Genomic DNA, 14,154 nt, shown 5'->3' with positions numbered 1-14,154 from the left:
AATTTTGCAAAAATGTATAAACAATGTTATTCTTCTCATTTTTTGTTTGAAATTATCTTTAAATTTTATTTTTAAATTTCGTATCATTTTATTGATCTGACGTTAGGTCTTACTGTTGCCAAGGCTGGCGCTGAATTCTCAATTTTCCTGCCTTAGCTTCCAGGTAGGTGGGTCTACAGATGTATATCATTGTATCTCACTCCTAGTGTTGTTTTTAAATGATTTAAGTATTTTTTTTCCTGCAGTGTTAGGGATCAAACCCAGGGCCTAGGCAAGTACAAGTACCACTGAGCCACACTGCAGCACTAAAAGAATATTTTTAAAATTCTTTGTTTTAATTTCTAATATAGTAAATACTTATAGACATTACCTATATAAGCAAAAGCTCTATGAGGGTCCTCAATAATTTTTAAAAGCATAAAGGAAGCTGGTGGCTGACACCTATAATCCTTGCTTCTTGGGAGACTGCGATTGAGAGGATCATGATTTGAGACCAGCTCAGGCAAATAATTCATGAGACCCTATCTCTAAAACATACACAGAAAAATGGACTGGAGGTGTGGCTCAAGTGGTAAAGTGCCTACTACGTGAGCATGAAGCCCTGAGTTCGAACTCTAGTCTCACCAAAAAAAAATATATAGATAAATAAAGGGGATCAAAAAGCTGCTGTACTTGATGATCTCCAAAGTCACCGCTTGTGGTACTTCAAATCACTCTTCTTCCCTAATTATTTTTGCTCTTGTTGGAGTAACAGCCCAGTAAATTTGAAGTGTGGAATTATCTCCCCCACTACCAAAGTGTTCATGGACCATTTTAAGTTTCCTGGGTGTATGTGTATTTATGTGTGTTACTGGCAACCAAATCTCAGGTCTTCTGCATGCTAGGCAAGGGCTCTACAACTGAGCTATTCTCCCAGACCTGCTTTCATTTCCCTAGTCAATATTTTCCCTTTCATTGTTTCCCCTATCCTCCCAATATTCCTGCCCTTCCTCAAATTTTGGGTTCCAAGGACTTCTTAATTATGTTATTTCCATAGTAGAAAAGTACACCAGAGAAGAAAACACTGTGGAAAGATCAATATGAATTCAGAAACAAACTGACATGTGACCTTGGGGCTCAGTTTCTCTTCCATAGTGTCAGAAAATCAAATCAATAAAGATCCTGAAACTTTACATTGAATCCCAAAATATGAAACAAGTAAGCAGAATTTTCTAACTTTAAATTCACTTAAGTTCAAATTTATGTTTTCTTAACACAATGACAAGGATAATGAAACAATTTTTAACACTAACATTTAAAGTTAGTGGTCCAACTTACTTCTGTACCTGATTTTGGTTGCCCCATTTGAAAAAGTTAATTCATTCAAGGCAATAAATACAACACACACATTTTTAAACAGGAATATTGCAATCTCAGGTAGTTTACAGCACTTTAAAGCAACTCTAATTTCTTAAAATAACATAGATGAATGCATACGCTTAGTTAAATTGCAGTTTTTAAAAGATTGACAATTTAAGATTGTGAAACTGGAATTTGCCAATTCTCTGACAACTTCTTTTCATTTTTTTGCAACACAGGGGCTTGAACTCAGGACCTACACCTTGAGCCACTCCACCAGCCTTTTTTGTGAAGGATTTTTTTTTTGTGATAGTGTCTCAAACTATTTGCCAGAGCTGGCTTCAAACAGCAATCTTCCTGATCTCTGCTTCCTGAGTAACTAGGATTATAAGCGTGAGCCACGGGTACCCAGCTGACAACTTCTTTAGAAGCTAGTTTTGTGGAATATGAAAACTGAGATGAGTTTGGCAGTGTATGCCTATAATCTCAGCACTTGGGGATGTGAAGAAAGGAAAGTTCAAGGTCAACCTGGGCTACAAAGCAAGACCCTATCTCTAAAACAAAACAAAACAAAACAAAAAACTGGCTTGTATGTCTAAGGTTCCTTTCAGTTTTAAGGAAGGTAGCTTTTTTTGCGGGGTGTTGGGGAGGAGATTGAGGTTTGAGCTCAGGGCTTTGTGCTTGCAAGGCAGGCACTCTACCACTTGTACCACACTTCCAGTCCATTTTGCTCTGGTTATTTTGGAGTTGGGATCTTGCACGCTATTGCCAGGGCTTGCCTCCAACTGTGATCGTCTCGATCTCAGTCTCCCAACTAGCTGGGATTACAAGTGTGAGCCACTGTACCCTGCTTTCTGAAATTAAGTTTTATCAGGGGTTTTTATTTTTTGACACTGGGGTCTAAATTTAGGGCTTTATGCAAGGCAGGTGCTCTACCACTTGAGCTAAGCATCTAGCCCTTTTGTTCTGGTTATTTTGGACCTAGGGTCTTGCTTTTTGCCCGGACTGGCCTGGACCATGATTCTCCTATTTTAAGCTTCTTGTCATTGATGGGATGACAGGCATGTACCACCATGTCCCACTACTGGTTGAGATGGGGTCTCACTAACTTTTTGCCCAGGCTGGCTTCGAAGCACAATCCTCCTCATCTCAGCCTTCCAAGTAGCTAGCATGTATCAGTTTACACAAAGATTGCTATAACTTTTGGATGTTTTATGCTATCTTCATGGAAATCGCAGAGAAAACAGCAAAGGAAATAAGGGAATCAAATGTACTGCTATTAGCTACATAAATCAACTAAACGTAAAGAAATATAGTAAGGAAGGAACTAAGGGACAAAAACTATAGGATACACAGAAAACAAATATTAAAACAGAAATAACATATCCTTCTCTATAGTAATTACTTTAAATGTAAATGAATTAAACTTTGCAATCAAAGGACATAGACTGGCGGAATGAGTAAAAACAAAAAGAACCCAATTATATGCTCTGTATAAGTGGTTTGCTGAGACTAAGTCTTACTATGTAAGCACAGGCTGGTCTCAAATTCATAATCCTTCTGCCTCAGCCTCCCAAGGGCTGGGATTATAGGTGTGCACAACCCTACCTAGTTTAAGAGATTTACTTTAAATCTAAAGACATGTAAAAGGGGCAAATTATCAAGATGACATAACATTTGTAAATATATATACATAAATACCAATGCTCCTAAGTATATAAAGCAATATCACCAAAATTAAAGGAAGAAACAGATAGCTCTATGGTAACAGTAGAAGACTTAAGTATCCTACTTTCAATTGTGAATAAAACAATACACAGAAAATCAATAAGGAAATAGAGGATCTGAACAATACTTTAGATCAACTGGTCTAGGGTACAATTTAACTCTGCTGTTTCTTTGTTGATTTTCATCTGGAAAATACATCCACTGCTGAAAGTGGGTGTTAAGTCCTCAACTATTATTATATTGGAGTCTATCTCTATTTTTAAGTTTGTTAATATTTGCTTTATATATATTTGGGTGCAGAATGGACCCCAGTACCATTATATAATTACCTTTATTGTCTATTTTTATTGCTTCTGATTTAAAATCTATTTTATCTGATATAAGTATGGATACTCCTGGTTTCTTATGGATTCCATTTATACCCAGCCCTTCACTTTCAGTCCTTATAGGTGAACTGAGTTTCTTATAAGCAACATGCAAGCTAGGTCTGTTGTGGTGTTCTTTTTTCTTTTGTCCTTTTTAAAAAATCTGTTTAATCACTCTATATGTCTTTTAATTGGAGAATTTAATCCATTTATATTAAAATAATTGATAGGTAAGGTCTTACTATAGCTATTTTGTAACTTGTTTTCTAATTTTACTAGTGCCTTTCTTACTTTTACTCTTACAGTCTACCTTGTAGCTAAGTAGTCTATTCTAATGGTATGTTTTAATTCTCAGCCTTTTATTTTCAGTTATCTATTATATACTTTTTAGAATTAAAAAGACTTTTTAAGCTTATGAGATTTGCAAAAGACTTTAAATTATAACAAGTTACTATAAAGTGATAGCTATATAATATGATCATAAAGATAAGAAGCAAACAAACAAAAAAATCCATGACATTGGATTTAGCAATACCTTCTTGGTTTTAACACTAAAAGCACAAGCATTAAAAAAACAGATAAAATTTACTGCATCAATATTAAGTATTTTTGTGCACCAATGGACAGTATCAACAGAATAAAACGGTAACCTACGGAATGGGAGAAAATATTTGCTCATCATGTATCTGACAGGGGTTTTTTAATAATATAAAAACTCTTACAATTCAAAAACAAAAAGTCCAAACAACCCAATTTAAAAAGGAGCAAAGGACTTGAACAGACAGTACTATGGAAATACAAAACAAATCAATGAGATACCACCTCACATCTCCTAAAATGGCTATTACTCGAGAACAGAAAGTAGTAATATGTTGACAAGGGTGTGGAGAAACTGGAACCCTGGTGCACTATTTTTAGGAATTTAAATGTTACAACTGCTGAGGGAAAACAGTATGGTAGTTTGCCAAAAAATTAGAAAGATTTGTTTATTAAATCTTTTGTTCAGTTTTTTAAAAAAATTAGAAAGAGAATTACTGTATAAACCAACAATTCTATTTCTCAAATTCTAGCAGAACAAAAAATGAAAAATGGACTCAAAACAGATATTTGTACACTCATGTTCGTAGCAGCATTACTCATGTAGACAAAGCAAGGAAACAATTCAAGTGTTAATTATCAGATGATCTGGGCACTGGTGGCTCACACCTGCAATCCTAGTTATTCAGGAGGATCGTGGTTCAAAGCCAGCTTGGGCAAATAGTTCATGAGACCCTATCTTGAAAAACCCCATCACAGAAAAAGCTCTCAGTGAGAGCTCTCAGAGCTCTGAGTGGCTCTGAGTTCAAGCTTCAGTACCAAAAAAAAAAATCAAATAAATAAACAACATGTAGAATACACATATAATAGAATATTATTCAATCTTAAAAAGGAAAAAAATCCTGATACATGCTACAATAGGGATGAACCTTGAAACATTATGTTAATTAAAGTAAGTGAGTCAAAAAAGGGATTAATACTTTATGATCCCAGTTACATGAAGTACATGGAGAAATCGGTATCACTGAATAAGATGGTGTTAGATGTGTCAGATATATTCAAACAGAAATATCAAATAGATAGTTGGATATATGAGACTAGAGTTCAGGAAAAAGATGTGGATAGAGATAAATTAGCAGATAGATAGTATTTGAAGCCATGAAACCAGACTCAAGGTAGTACAAATAGAGAAGAAAAAGGTCAGGGACTAAGGCCTGGGACATACAACATTAAGATATTGGGAAAAGAAGAATCAGCAAAGGAGACTGAAAAAGAATGACCAAAGAGGCAGAGAGAAACAAGTGGAAAACCAGAGCCCTCAATGGAATGTGGATCCATCTATTACTACTTCTTTAACCTCATGGAAATTTGCTTTATTTAATGCTGCCTTGATTTTCCATATCAATACAATAAACCTAAAACCAATTATCTCATGTAGTTGTGAAAATTAAATGAGTCAAACTACAGGAAAATGGCTAGCACATCGAGAGCTGGAATTCTGTAAGTGCTCAAAATGGTAACTATTTTAACCTTAACTATCCATAAACTAGCTCTTGTCAAATATCTATTTATCCTTAAACATATTCTTTATTTCCTGCCTCCACTCTTTGCTCAGTTTACTCTTTCCATATCTACTTACTAAAATCCCAGCCCAATCTTTTAAGATTTACCAAAAAAAAAAAAAAAAAAAAAAAAGCTATGCTTGGCTCTGAAATCACTCATGATTTATCCTTAATGTCATCTCCTCATCCTTAATGTCATCTTCCCTTTCCTTTAAATCTTCTCTTATTTTTTGGCAGTACTGGGGTTTGAACTCAGGGCCTCACACTTCCCAGGCAGGCACTCTACTATTTTAAGTCACTCCTCTAGGCCTGGCTTTTGTGTTGGGTATTGTCGAGATAGGGTCTCTTGAACTATTTGCCCAGGCTGGTTTTTTTTTTTTTTTTAATTATTCATATGTGCATACAAGGCTTGGTTCATTTCTTCCACCTGCCCCCACCCCCTCCCTTACCACCCACTCCACCCCCTCCCTCTCCCCCCCCAAAACCCAGCAGAAACTATTTTGCCCTTATTTCTAATTTTGTTGTAGAGAGAGTATAAGCAATAATAGAAAGGAACAAGGGTTTTTGCTGGTTGAGATAAGGATAGCTATACAGGGAGTTGACTCACATTGATTTCCTGTGCGTGGGTGTTACCTTCTAGGTTAATTCTTTTTGATCTAACCTTTTCTCTAGTACCTGTTCCCCTTTTGCTATTGGCCTCAGTTGCTTTTAAGGTATCTGCTTTAGTTTCTCTGCGTTAAGGGCAACAAATGCTAGCTAATTTTTTAGGTGTCTTACCTATCCTCACCCCTCCCTTGTGTGCTCTCGCTTTTATCATGTGCTCATAGTCCAATCCCCTTGTTGTGTTTGCCCTTGATCTAATGTCCACATATGAGGGAGAACATACGATTTTTGGTCTTTTGGGCCAGGCTAACCTCACTCAGAATGATGTTCTCCAATTCCATCCATTTACCAGCGAATGATAACATTTCGTTCTTCTTCATGGCTGCATAAAATTCCATTGTGTATAGATACCACATTTTCTTAATCCATTCGTCAGTAGTGGGGCATCTTGGCTGTTTCCATAACTTGGCTATTGTGAATAGTGCCGCAATAAACATGGGTGTGCAGGTGCCTCTGGAGTAACAGTCTTTTGGGTATATCCCCAAGAGTGGTATTGTTGGATCAAATGGTAGATCGATGTCCAGCTTTTTAAGTAGCCTCCAAATTTTTTTCCAGAGTGGTTGTACTAGTCTACATTCCCATCAACAGTGTAAGAGGGTTCCTTTTTCCCCGCATCCTCGCCAACACCTGTTGGTGGTGGTGTTGCTGATGATGGCTATTCTAACAGGGGTGAGGTGGAATCTTAGCGTGGTTTGAATTTGCATTTCCTTTATTGCTAGAGATGGTGAGCATTTTTTCATGTGTTTTCTGGCCATTTGAATTTCTTCTTTTGAGAAAGTTCTGTTTAGTTCACGTGCCCATTTCTTTATTGGTTCATTAGTTTTGGGAGAGTTTAGTTTTTTAAGTTCCCTGTATATTCTGGTTATCAGTCCTTTGTCTGATGTATAGTTGGCAAATATTTTCTCCCACTCTGTGGGTGTTCTCTTCAGTTTAGAGACCATTTCTTTTGATGAACAGAAGCTTTTTAGTTTTATGAGGTCCCATTTATCTATGCTATCTCTTAGTTGCTGTGCTGCTGGGGTTTCATTGAGAAAGTTCTTACCTATACCTACTAACTCCAGAGTATAAAAGACATAATTTAACAACTGCTAATACAACAAATCTTTTGGAAGTCTCATTTGCTCTAAGTTTTGGTTAAAATTAATACTCAGCATTACATTAATCTTGTTTCCTACAAGAAAACAGCCTTTTTCATTCCTTACTCTTGCTACTCATGTTGGGAGTTAATTTCCAACCTGAAAACATATAACACACTGTGCTAAATCTCATCATATTAAAATTTGTTCAATAAGAATCCAAGTTACTAAGGCATTTTTACTATTTTTTTTTCTATGCTCATAATTCTTTTCAGCAATCTGGAAAAACAAAGTATTCTGTTTTGCAGCATGACATCGAAGTATACATGTTTGAGTTTACTTTCCTCTAATTTCTTGTTCTCTCACACAGTAGCTAGTCTGTTCATCTGTTTTTTCATGTTTTATTTATTATTTTTGTTTTTTTCTTTTCTTTCTTTTCTCATCTTTTTTTAAAAAATATATTTCTATTTTTTGGGACATCAGAATCCCTTCGTTTGCTTCCAGAAATTGCTCTAGACCCTCTAGGAGGGGATCCCTCCAGGAGGAATATGTCAATTCCATCTACTACCTTCCCGTCCTTTGTTTTGACTTTTACTCATCTGTTTTATTTTTAAATGAATAGTGTGAAAGAAGCAGAGTTACTTAGTTGAAAAAAAGCTTCCAGACTCCATCAGACCTAGATTTGATTATGATAAACTGATTCAGTTGGTTTGAACCCAGTAAATGATATAATCTTTATCAAGTTAATGTTCTGAGCCTTAGTGTCCTGATGTTTAAAATGGGAGTATTACATAAAAGGTTATTAAAAGAATAAATGAAAAAAGATATACTATAAATGGAGCAAGAAGATTGGATGCTAGAATAACATTTAGTTTTTCTCTGTATTATTACAGAATTCCTTCGTATTTGTAAAACAATTTCCCTCATCGATCAGAAGCCACTCATCTTTAAACTAGGCCAAGATCCGTAAGAGTCAATGCTGACTTTGAAGATGCCAAGCAACACTACCTTTAATAAAGCAAAAAAATTCTTGTTGATTTTACTGATATTGGATAGACTACATACTCTTTAACATGAATTATGAATAATAAGAAAAGTAGGAAGAGACAGACAAATACTTATCACTATTACTACTGGAAGGTTGCAATTGGAAATAATTATGCAATAATTTAAAATCTGTAATTAGTAGGAACAATATTTGGATGGGGAAAAAAGCTCAAAGAAAAGGGTAATATTTAACATTCCATAAAATAAATTTCTATACCTGAATCACTTGCTGCAACAACAACTGTCCCACCAGGAGCAAAAGGATCGTTGTGCTTCAATGTTTCCACCTAAACAAATCACACAGATCCATGATGAATGAGAAAGGGAACAGTTCATAGCTGAAACCTCACTGTCATTCCCCCGGCCCAAAAATTCATTACAAATTCTAAATTATAAGGGAGGGGGTGGGGGCAGGGGGGAGAAATAAACCAAGCCTTGTATGCACATATGAATAATAAAAGAAAAATGAAAAAAAAAAAAAGAAAATAAAATAACAACCACAAGAATTAGAAAAAAAAAAAAAAACAAATTCTAAATTAATTAAGGAAGACAAATAAATGTTTTCCCCTACTGAGTTGTCTTACTAAATGAAAAAGATATATATTATCTTCTAATTCCTTTACTTGTGAATATAGCATCTATTCCAAAGAACACATGAAACATGAATGGTTTAACAAATTTCAAGGAAACACCAGTGTAATCATCCCCCAAAAAGCTACCAACACCTCAAGAGGTTTTCATGTACCCTTCTCCAATCACAATTATATCCCTCCTCTGCAGAGGACTTTGATGGTATTCATTTCCTTTTTCTTCATAATATTGCTGTGTATAAAGATGCATACATTTTAACTTTTTATTATGAAAAATTTAGATCTACATAAGAGTTTAGATTTAAAGAAGAGCTACAAATCATCCACAGTTCCCATACACACTTCATCCAATATCTAATATTAATACTTCATACTATCACGGCATATCTATTAAAACTAAGCTTATACAAAAGTATAAGCTACAGATTTTCTTTGGATCTCACCAGTTTTTCCATTAATGTCCTTTTTCTACTCCAGGATGCACACTATTCTAACTCTTTAAGTTTTCTAGTACTTAATATCATAACCTGCTGCTTCAATTTTTAATTGTTGTCTAAGAATAGTTCTAAAATTCTATCAACTCAGAGGAAACACACACACAAACAAAGAGATTTCTGTTAAAAAAGATTCTGCTGCTTTTAATAATGAAACTGGAGAGAGAGAGAGAATGCACACCAGGACTTTCTCTCTCTCTAATGGTAATGGAAATGGAACTCAGAGTTTCACTTAAGCCATGACCCCAGCTGTTTTGATTTTAAATTTCTTTTGGTAGTACTAGTATTTGAACTTAAAGCTTATGCTTGCTAGGCAGGTGTCTACCACCTGAGCCACATCCCAAGCCCTTCTTTGCTGTTAATTAACTAAAATTCAAGTGGTAGAATTTTATAGAATTAATGTTCCAAATCTCCTGCAAGGTCACCTAATTCATCACTCAAATTCTCTCTCCTACATCAGTCATCCACTCCCTACTTGACAGTGTAATTTAGCATCTATAAAATGGGAGGGATTTTTTTGTTGTTGTTGTTTAAAATATGACCATCAGAGGGCTGGTGGACCAGCTCAAGTGGTAGAACGCCTGCCTAGCAAGTGTGAGGCCCTGAGTTCAAATACCAGTACCACTACCCAAAAAAAAAGAGGGGAGACAACAAACAACGACTTGGTCCAGGAAGTTCAAGTGGTCAAGCGGTAAGAAAATCTGCCTAGCAAGTAAGTGTGAGGCCCTGAGTTCAAACCCTAGTGCTGCCAGGAAAAAAATAACAAAACAACCCAACATAAATTATGCCCATCAGAGAGCAGAAACCAGTCTTAAAGGAGTAGGAAAAGACTTGGGAAGTGATTCATTTCTGGAGGCACAATCAGTAATACCTTCTTAATCGTTTTAAGCTTCATTTACTTTATCTTAAAAATGGGGGTAATAGGGCAGGAGCTATACCTCAGTGGTAGAGCACTTGCCTAGCGTGTGAAGTCCTGAGTTCAAGCCCCAGCATCACAAAAATGGGGGGAGGGGAGTAATAACCTCCTAAGATTATTGTATAAATTAAATGAAGTATGAGAGAAAGAGCCTGGCACCATACCTGGGACATAGATGAGATTAAATAAACTGCAGCTATTATTATATTGCCCATTTGGTTTTTTTATGGAGTAGTTACGAGATGTCAGAAAGGACAATATTTCTTTTGAAAACTAAGAAGGAAAAAGAAAAAGCAAGTAGAACAAATGACAGAAACATCTCAGCAGGGGAGAAGAAGAAATGGAATGTATTATTTTTAAATTATGAAGAGTTGATTTACCCCGTTTGTTCTTTAAATGATAAGAGTAGAGAATGAAAAGGTAGAAAAAGTAAGAGAAGAACTCAGATTGTAGTCAATGTTAGAAGAATTTGGCAAATGAGTCCATACTGCAAACTAAGTGTGGGAGGAAAACAGAGTATCCAGTAGTGTATGGAAACCAGAAATATTTAGTTACAGAGGTATTTGTCCACTTTTGCAATGGAAAATACAAGCAGTCAAGTAACTCTTTTACTGAATACAGTAAGAAAGTAATTTAAGAATATAAAAAAGAAACAAGTACCTTTTTAGGGAAGTAATCTTAATCTAAGAATATTAGAAGAAAAACTATTTTGTTTCAAGTGCCTGTCAATCAATTGCCCATTCACCTCAAAAAATAAGCCTCCAAATAAAAACAAAAAACTCCCAAACCATTCATAGCTATTGAAACTAGGTGATGGATATATGGAGGTTTATTAAAATATTTCCTTATATTACTCTATTTTAAGCATTTTCAAATATCCATAATATAAAAATTTTTTTCAAGCCTCGTGATAACAAAGTACTTTAGCTGTATGACCTTAGGCATGTTACTTTTTGAGTCTTGATGTCATTATTTTTAAAATAGAGATACTAATATCTACTTTGCAACATTAACGTGAAGATTAGAAACAACGAATGTAGGCTGGACACAGTGGCTCAAGCTTCTAATTCTAGCTTCTTGAGAGTTGGAGATCAGGAGGATTGCAATTTCAAAGCTAGCCCAGACAAAAAGTTTTTGAGACCCCATTTCAACCAATACCTGGGAACAGTGATGGCGCCCCTGTCATCCCCAGCTAAGTGGGGAAGCATAAATAAGAGGATCACAGATCAGACTGGTCCAGGCATAAAGCAAGACCCTCTCTCAAAAATAACCAAAAGCAAAATGGGCTGGGGATCATGGCTCAAGTGGTAGCATGCTTGGCTAGCAAGGATGAGGCCCTGAGTTTGACTCCCAGAACTGCTCCACCCCGCCCCCCCACAAAAAAACCCAAACAAACAAGAAAACAAATGTAAAGCACACAGAAGTACCTGGATCAGAATATGTGGTTACTAAATAGTGATTGTTATAGATACGTATGTACTCAAGATTACTTAACGATTAACATTCCAGATGTATCTATAAAGTAATATACATGATTTTATTCTTCCAAAATATTAGCGCTGTTCCTTTTAATTTTCATTTCTTCAATAATATAAAAAACATTTATGAAAAGTTTACTTATGACTGGCTTACAGATTTCTAATCACTTATTTTTAAAAGTCAATGGGATAAAATTTGATCCCTTGCAAGGATGGACCTTCTTTTGGGACACTAAATTATTCTAGTCAATTCTAGTGGGTAATCAACCAAGGTGGGTTTGAATGAGTCAGAAATTTTTATATGGCCCATTAGACATCATCTAAAAAGAGCATATTTTTATTATTATATATGTTCAAAAAATTCACTTAGGACACTTGTTATCCATTCGATGTAACAGTTTTTAATCTTCCTACTTACTGATGTATTACTATTATTGCTGGATGCACTGAAAGGATCAGTACTTGAAGTAGCAAAAGGATCGGTAGATTGCTTGAAGAAGCAGTCAGATGCAAATGGATCTGAACCTTTGAAAGGATCACCACCAAATGGATCTAAGAAAACAAAGCACAAATATAAGAGACTGAAAAATCATTAGTCTACATTTCCTATCACCTGAAGGCATTATCCTTGTCTTAATTAAAAGACATTTTGAATTCCTACAGAATCTAAGTTAGGAACTTTTTATTTCAGATTCCAGATATAGGGCCTTTCATCTACTAAACTTATTCACTTAATTAGTGTATAAAATGGACTGTGGGTGTGGCTCAGGTGGTACAGTGCTTGCCTAGCAAGCACAAGGACCTGAATTCAATCCCTAGTACCACACACACACAAAAATAAATAACAAACCCCAACTCTTTTTTTTGTGGTACTGGGTTTTGAACTCAGGGCCTACACTTTGAGCCACTCCACCAGTCCATTTTTATGAACGTTTTTTTTTTTGAGCTACGGTCTCCCAAACTATTTGCTGAGGCTGGCTTCGAACTATGGTTGTCCTGATCTCTGCCTCCTGAGTTGCTAGGATTACAGGTGTGAGCCACCAGGCACCTGGCTCCCAACTCTTAATTACCATATAATTTTAAGGGATCCAATTTTAAGTCCCCTTATCCTATGCTTATCACAACTAAAGAAAACAACAAAAACTTTTAAATGTATTCCTCTTTCTGATCTCAAGGTTAATATCCAATACTTTGAAACAGGTTTGGGAAGCAAAACTAAGAGATAAAAAAGATTTTCTTTGTTTTAATGAAAATTCCAGGAAAAGGAGACCTTAAAAAGTCCAGTATTTACTAACTCTTCAAAGTGTTTCCTTATCCCCCATTAATACGAATAGGTTATCATCTTAGGAAAGTAAAATTATATTCTAGTCCTGTAGTAGTATGCAGAATTCATTATGCTCACCTAACCTTTAGCTAATAAGGAGAAATTAAGAGTCATGATTTTTAAAGCAACATTAAGATATAACTTTTTAAAAAATGAAGCTGGGGCTGGAGCGTATAGCTGTGGTAGAGCACTTGCCTAGCATGCATAAGGTCCTGGGTTCCATCCCCAGCACCTCAAATTAAAAAGAGTTAAGCTAACAGTTTATTAAGGAAATTCACAAGACTCTACCACTCTTTCTAAAAATGCCAGGCACATACAGCATCTAAGCTTTACAATAGTTTTAAAAGTCAATAAAAAGGAAGTTCATTTCCTATAACTACCCAACTTGTGACTTCTCATTTCTAAATACAACATAAGCTTATAATTAAACGGAATTGAATTAAGGCTAAGATAGAACTCAATAATATACTGACCAATTTTTCCAAAAGGATCATCTTTGAAAGGATCACCTGTGATAAAATCAAATCAAGCAGAAATCAAAACAGTATTATTTATTGTTGTGGCACTATTATTTAAAGGGCAATTTTAAAACAAAGACAAAGTTTCTTCAAACAAAGTGACTTTAAATAACTACTTCAAAGTAAATAAAATTATGAATGTCATCTATCTTATGAAATATTTAAAATAATAAAGAATAAAGGCTGAACTCAATATACCTCATAAAAGAAGCAAATTTGAAATAGAACTACCTATACCTTGATCACAAAAAGAAGTTACACATAGTGGGGAAGAGCAGTACAACAGCAAAATTTTACTAACAAAAGATACTTTTTTTTTGTATAATGTAACACTGAGTGGGGGGTATTACCACTTTAGAAATGAAGATAATGAGGTACAATGGAGAAAAAAAAAAATCTATAGAATTGAAGAATCCAGAGGTAAACCTTGTATTTTGGTCACTGGATTTTTGACAAGGATATTAAGAACACATGGAGAAAAGGGTATCTCTTCAACAAATTATACTGGAACAATAAGA

The 14,154-nt window shown here is 35.2% G+C and overlaps 1 protein-coding gene across 4 annotated transcripts in view; it reads right to left on the bottom strand.

Annotated features, from left to right (window-relative positions):
- Nucleotides 1-14,154, bottom strand: part of Eps15 (epidermal growth factor receptor pathway substrate 15) — a 141,131-nt gene that overhangs the window by 19,019 nt on the left and 107,958 nt on the right. For 3 of the 4 annotated variants that reach the window (XM_074080161.1, XM_074080158.1, XM_074080160.1), the window contains 3 exons: nt 13,592-13,639; nt 12,213-12,346; nt 8,534-8,603 (listed from right to left, as the gene is read on the bottom strand). In XM_074080161.1, the coding sequence (XP_073936262.1) occupies nt 8,534-8,603; nt 12,213-12,346; nt 13,592-13,639 (252 nt within the window). The remainder of the gene's footprint in view (nt 1-8,533; nt 8,604-12,212; nt 12,347-13,591; nt 13,640-14,154) is intronic. The other variant, XM_074080159.1, reaches the window with a different exon arrangement.

The sequence above is a fragment of the Castor canadensis genome, chromosome 7 (genome assembly GCF_047511655.1).
Source record: "Castor canadensis chromosome 7, mCasCan1.hap1v2, whole genome shotgun sequence".
NCBI classification, from domain to species: domain Eukaryota; kingdom Metazoa; phylum Chordata; class Mammalia; order Rodentia; family Castoridae; genus Castor; species Castor canadensis.
Note: the sequence above shows the minus strand (reverse complement) of the source record. Positions and strands in the feature narration are given on the sequence as shown.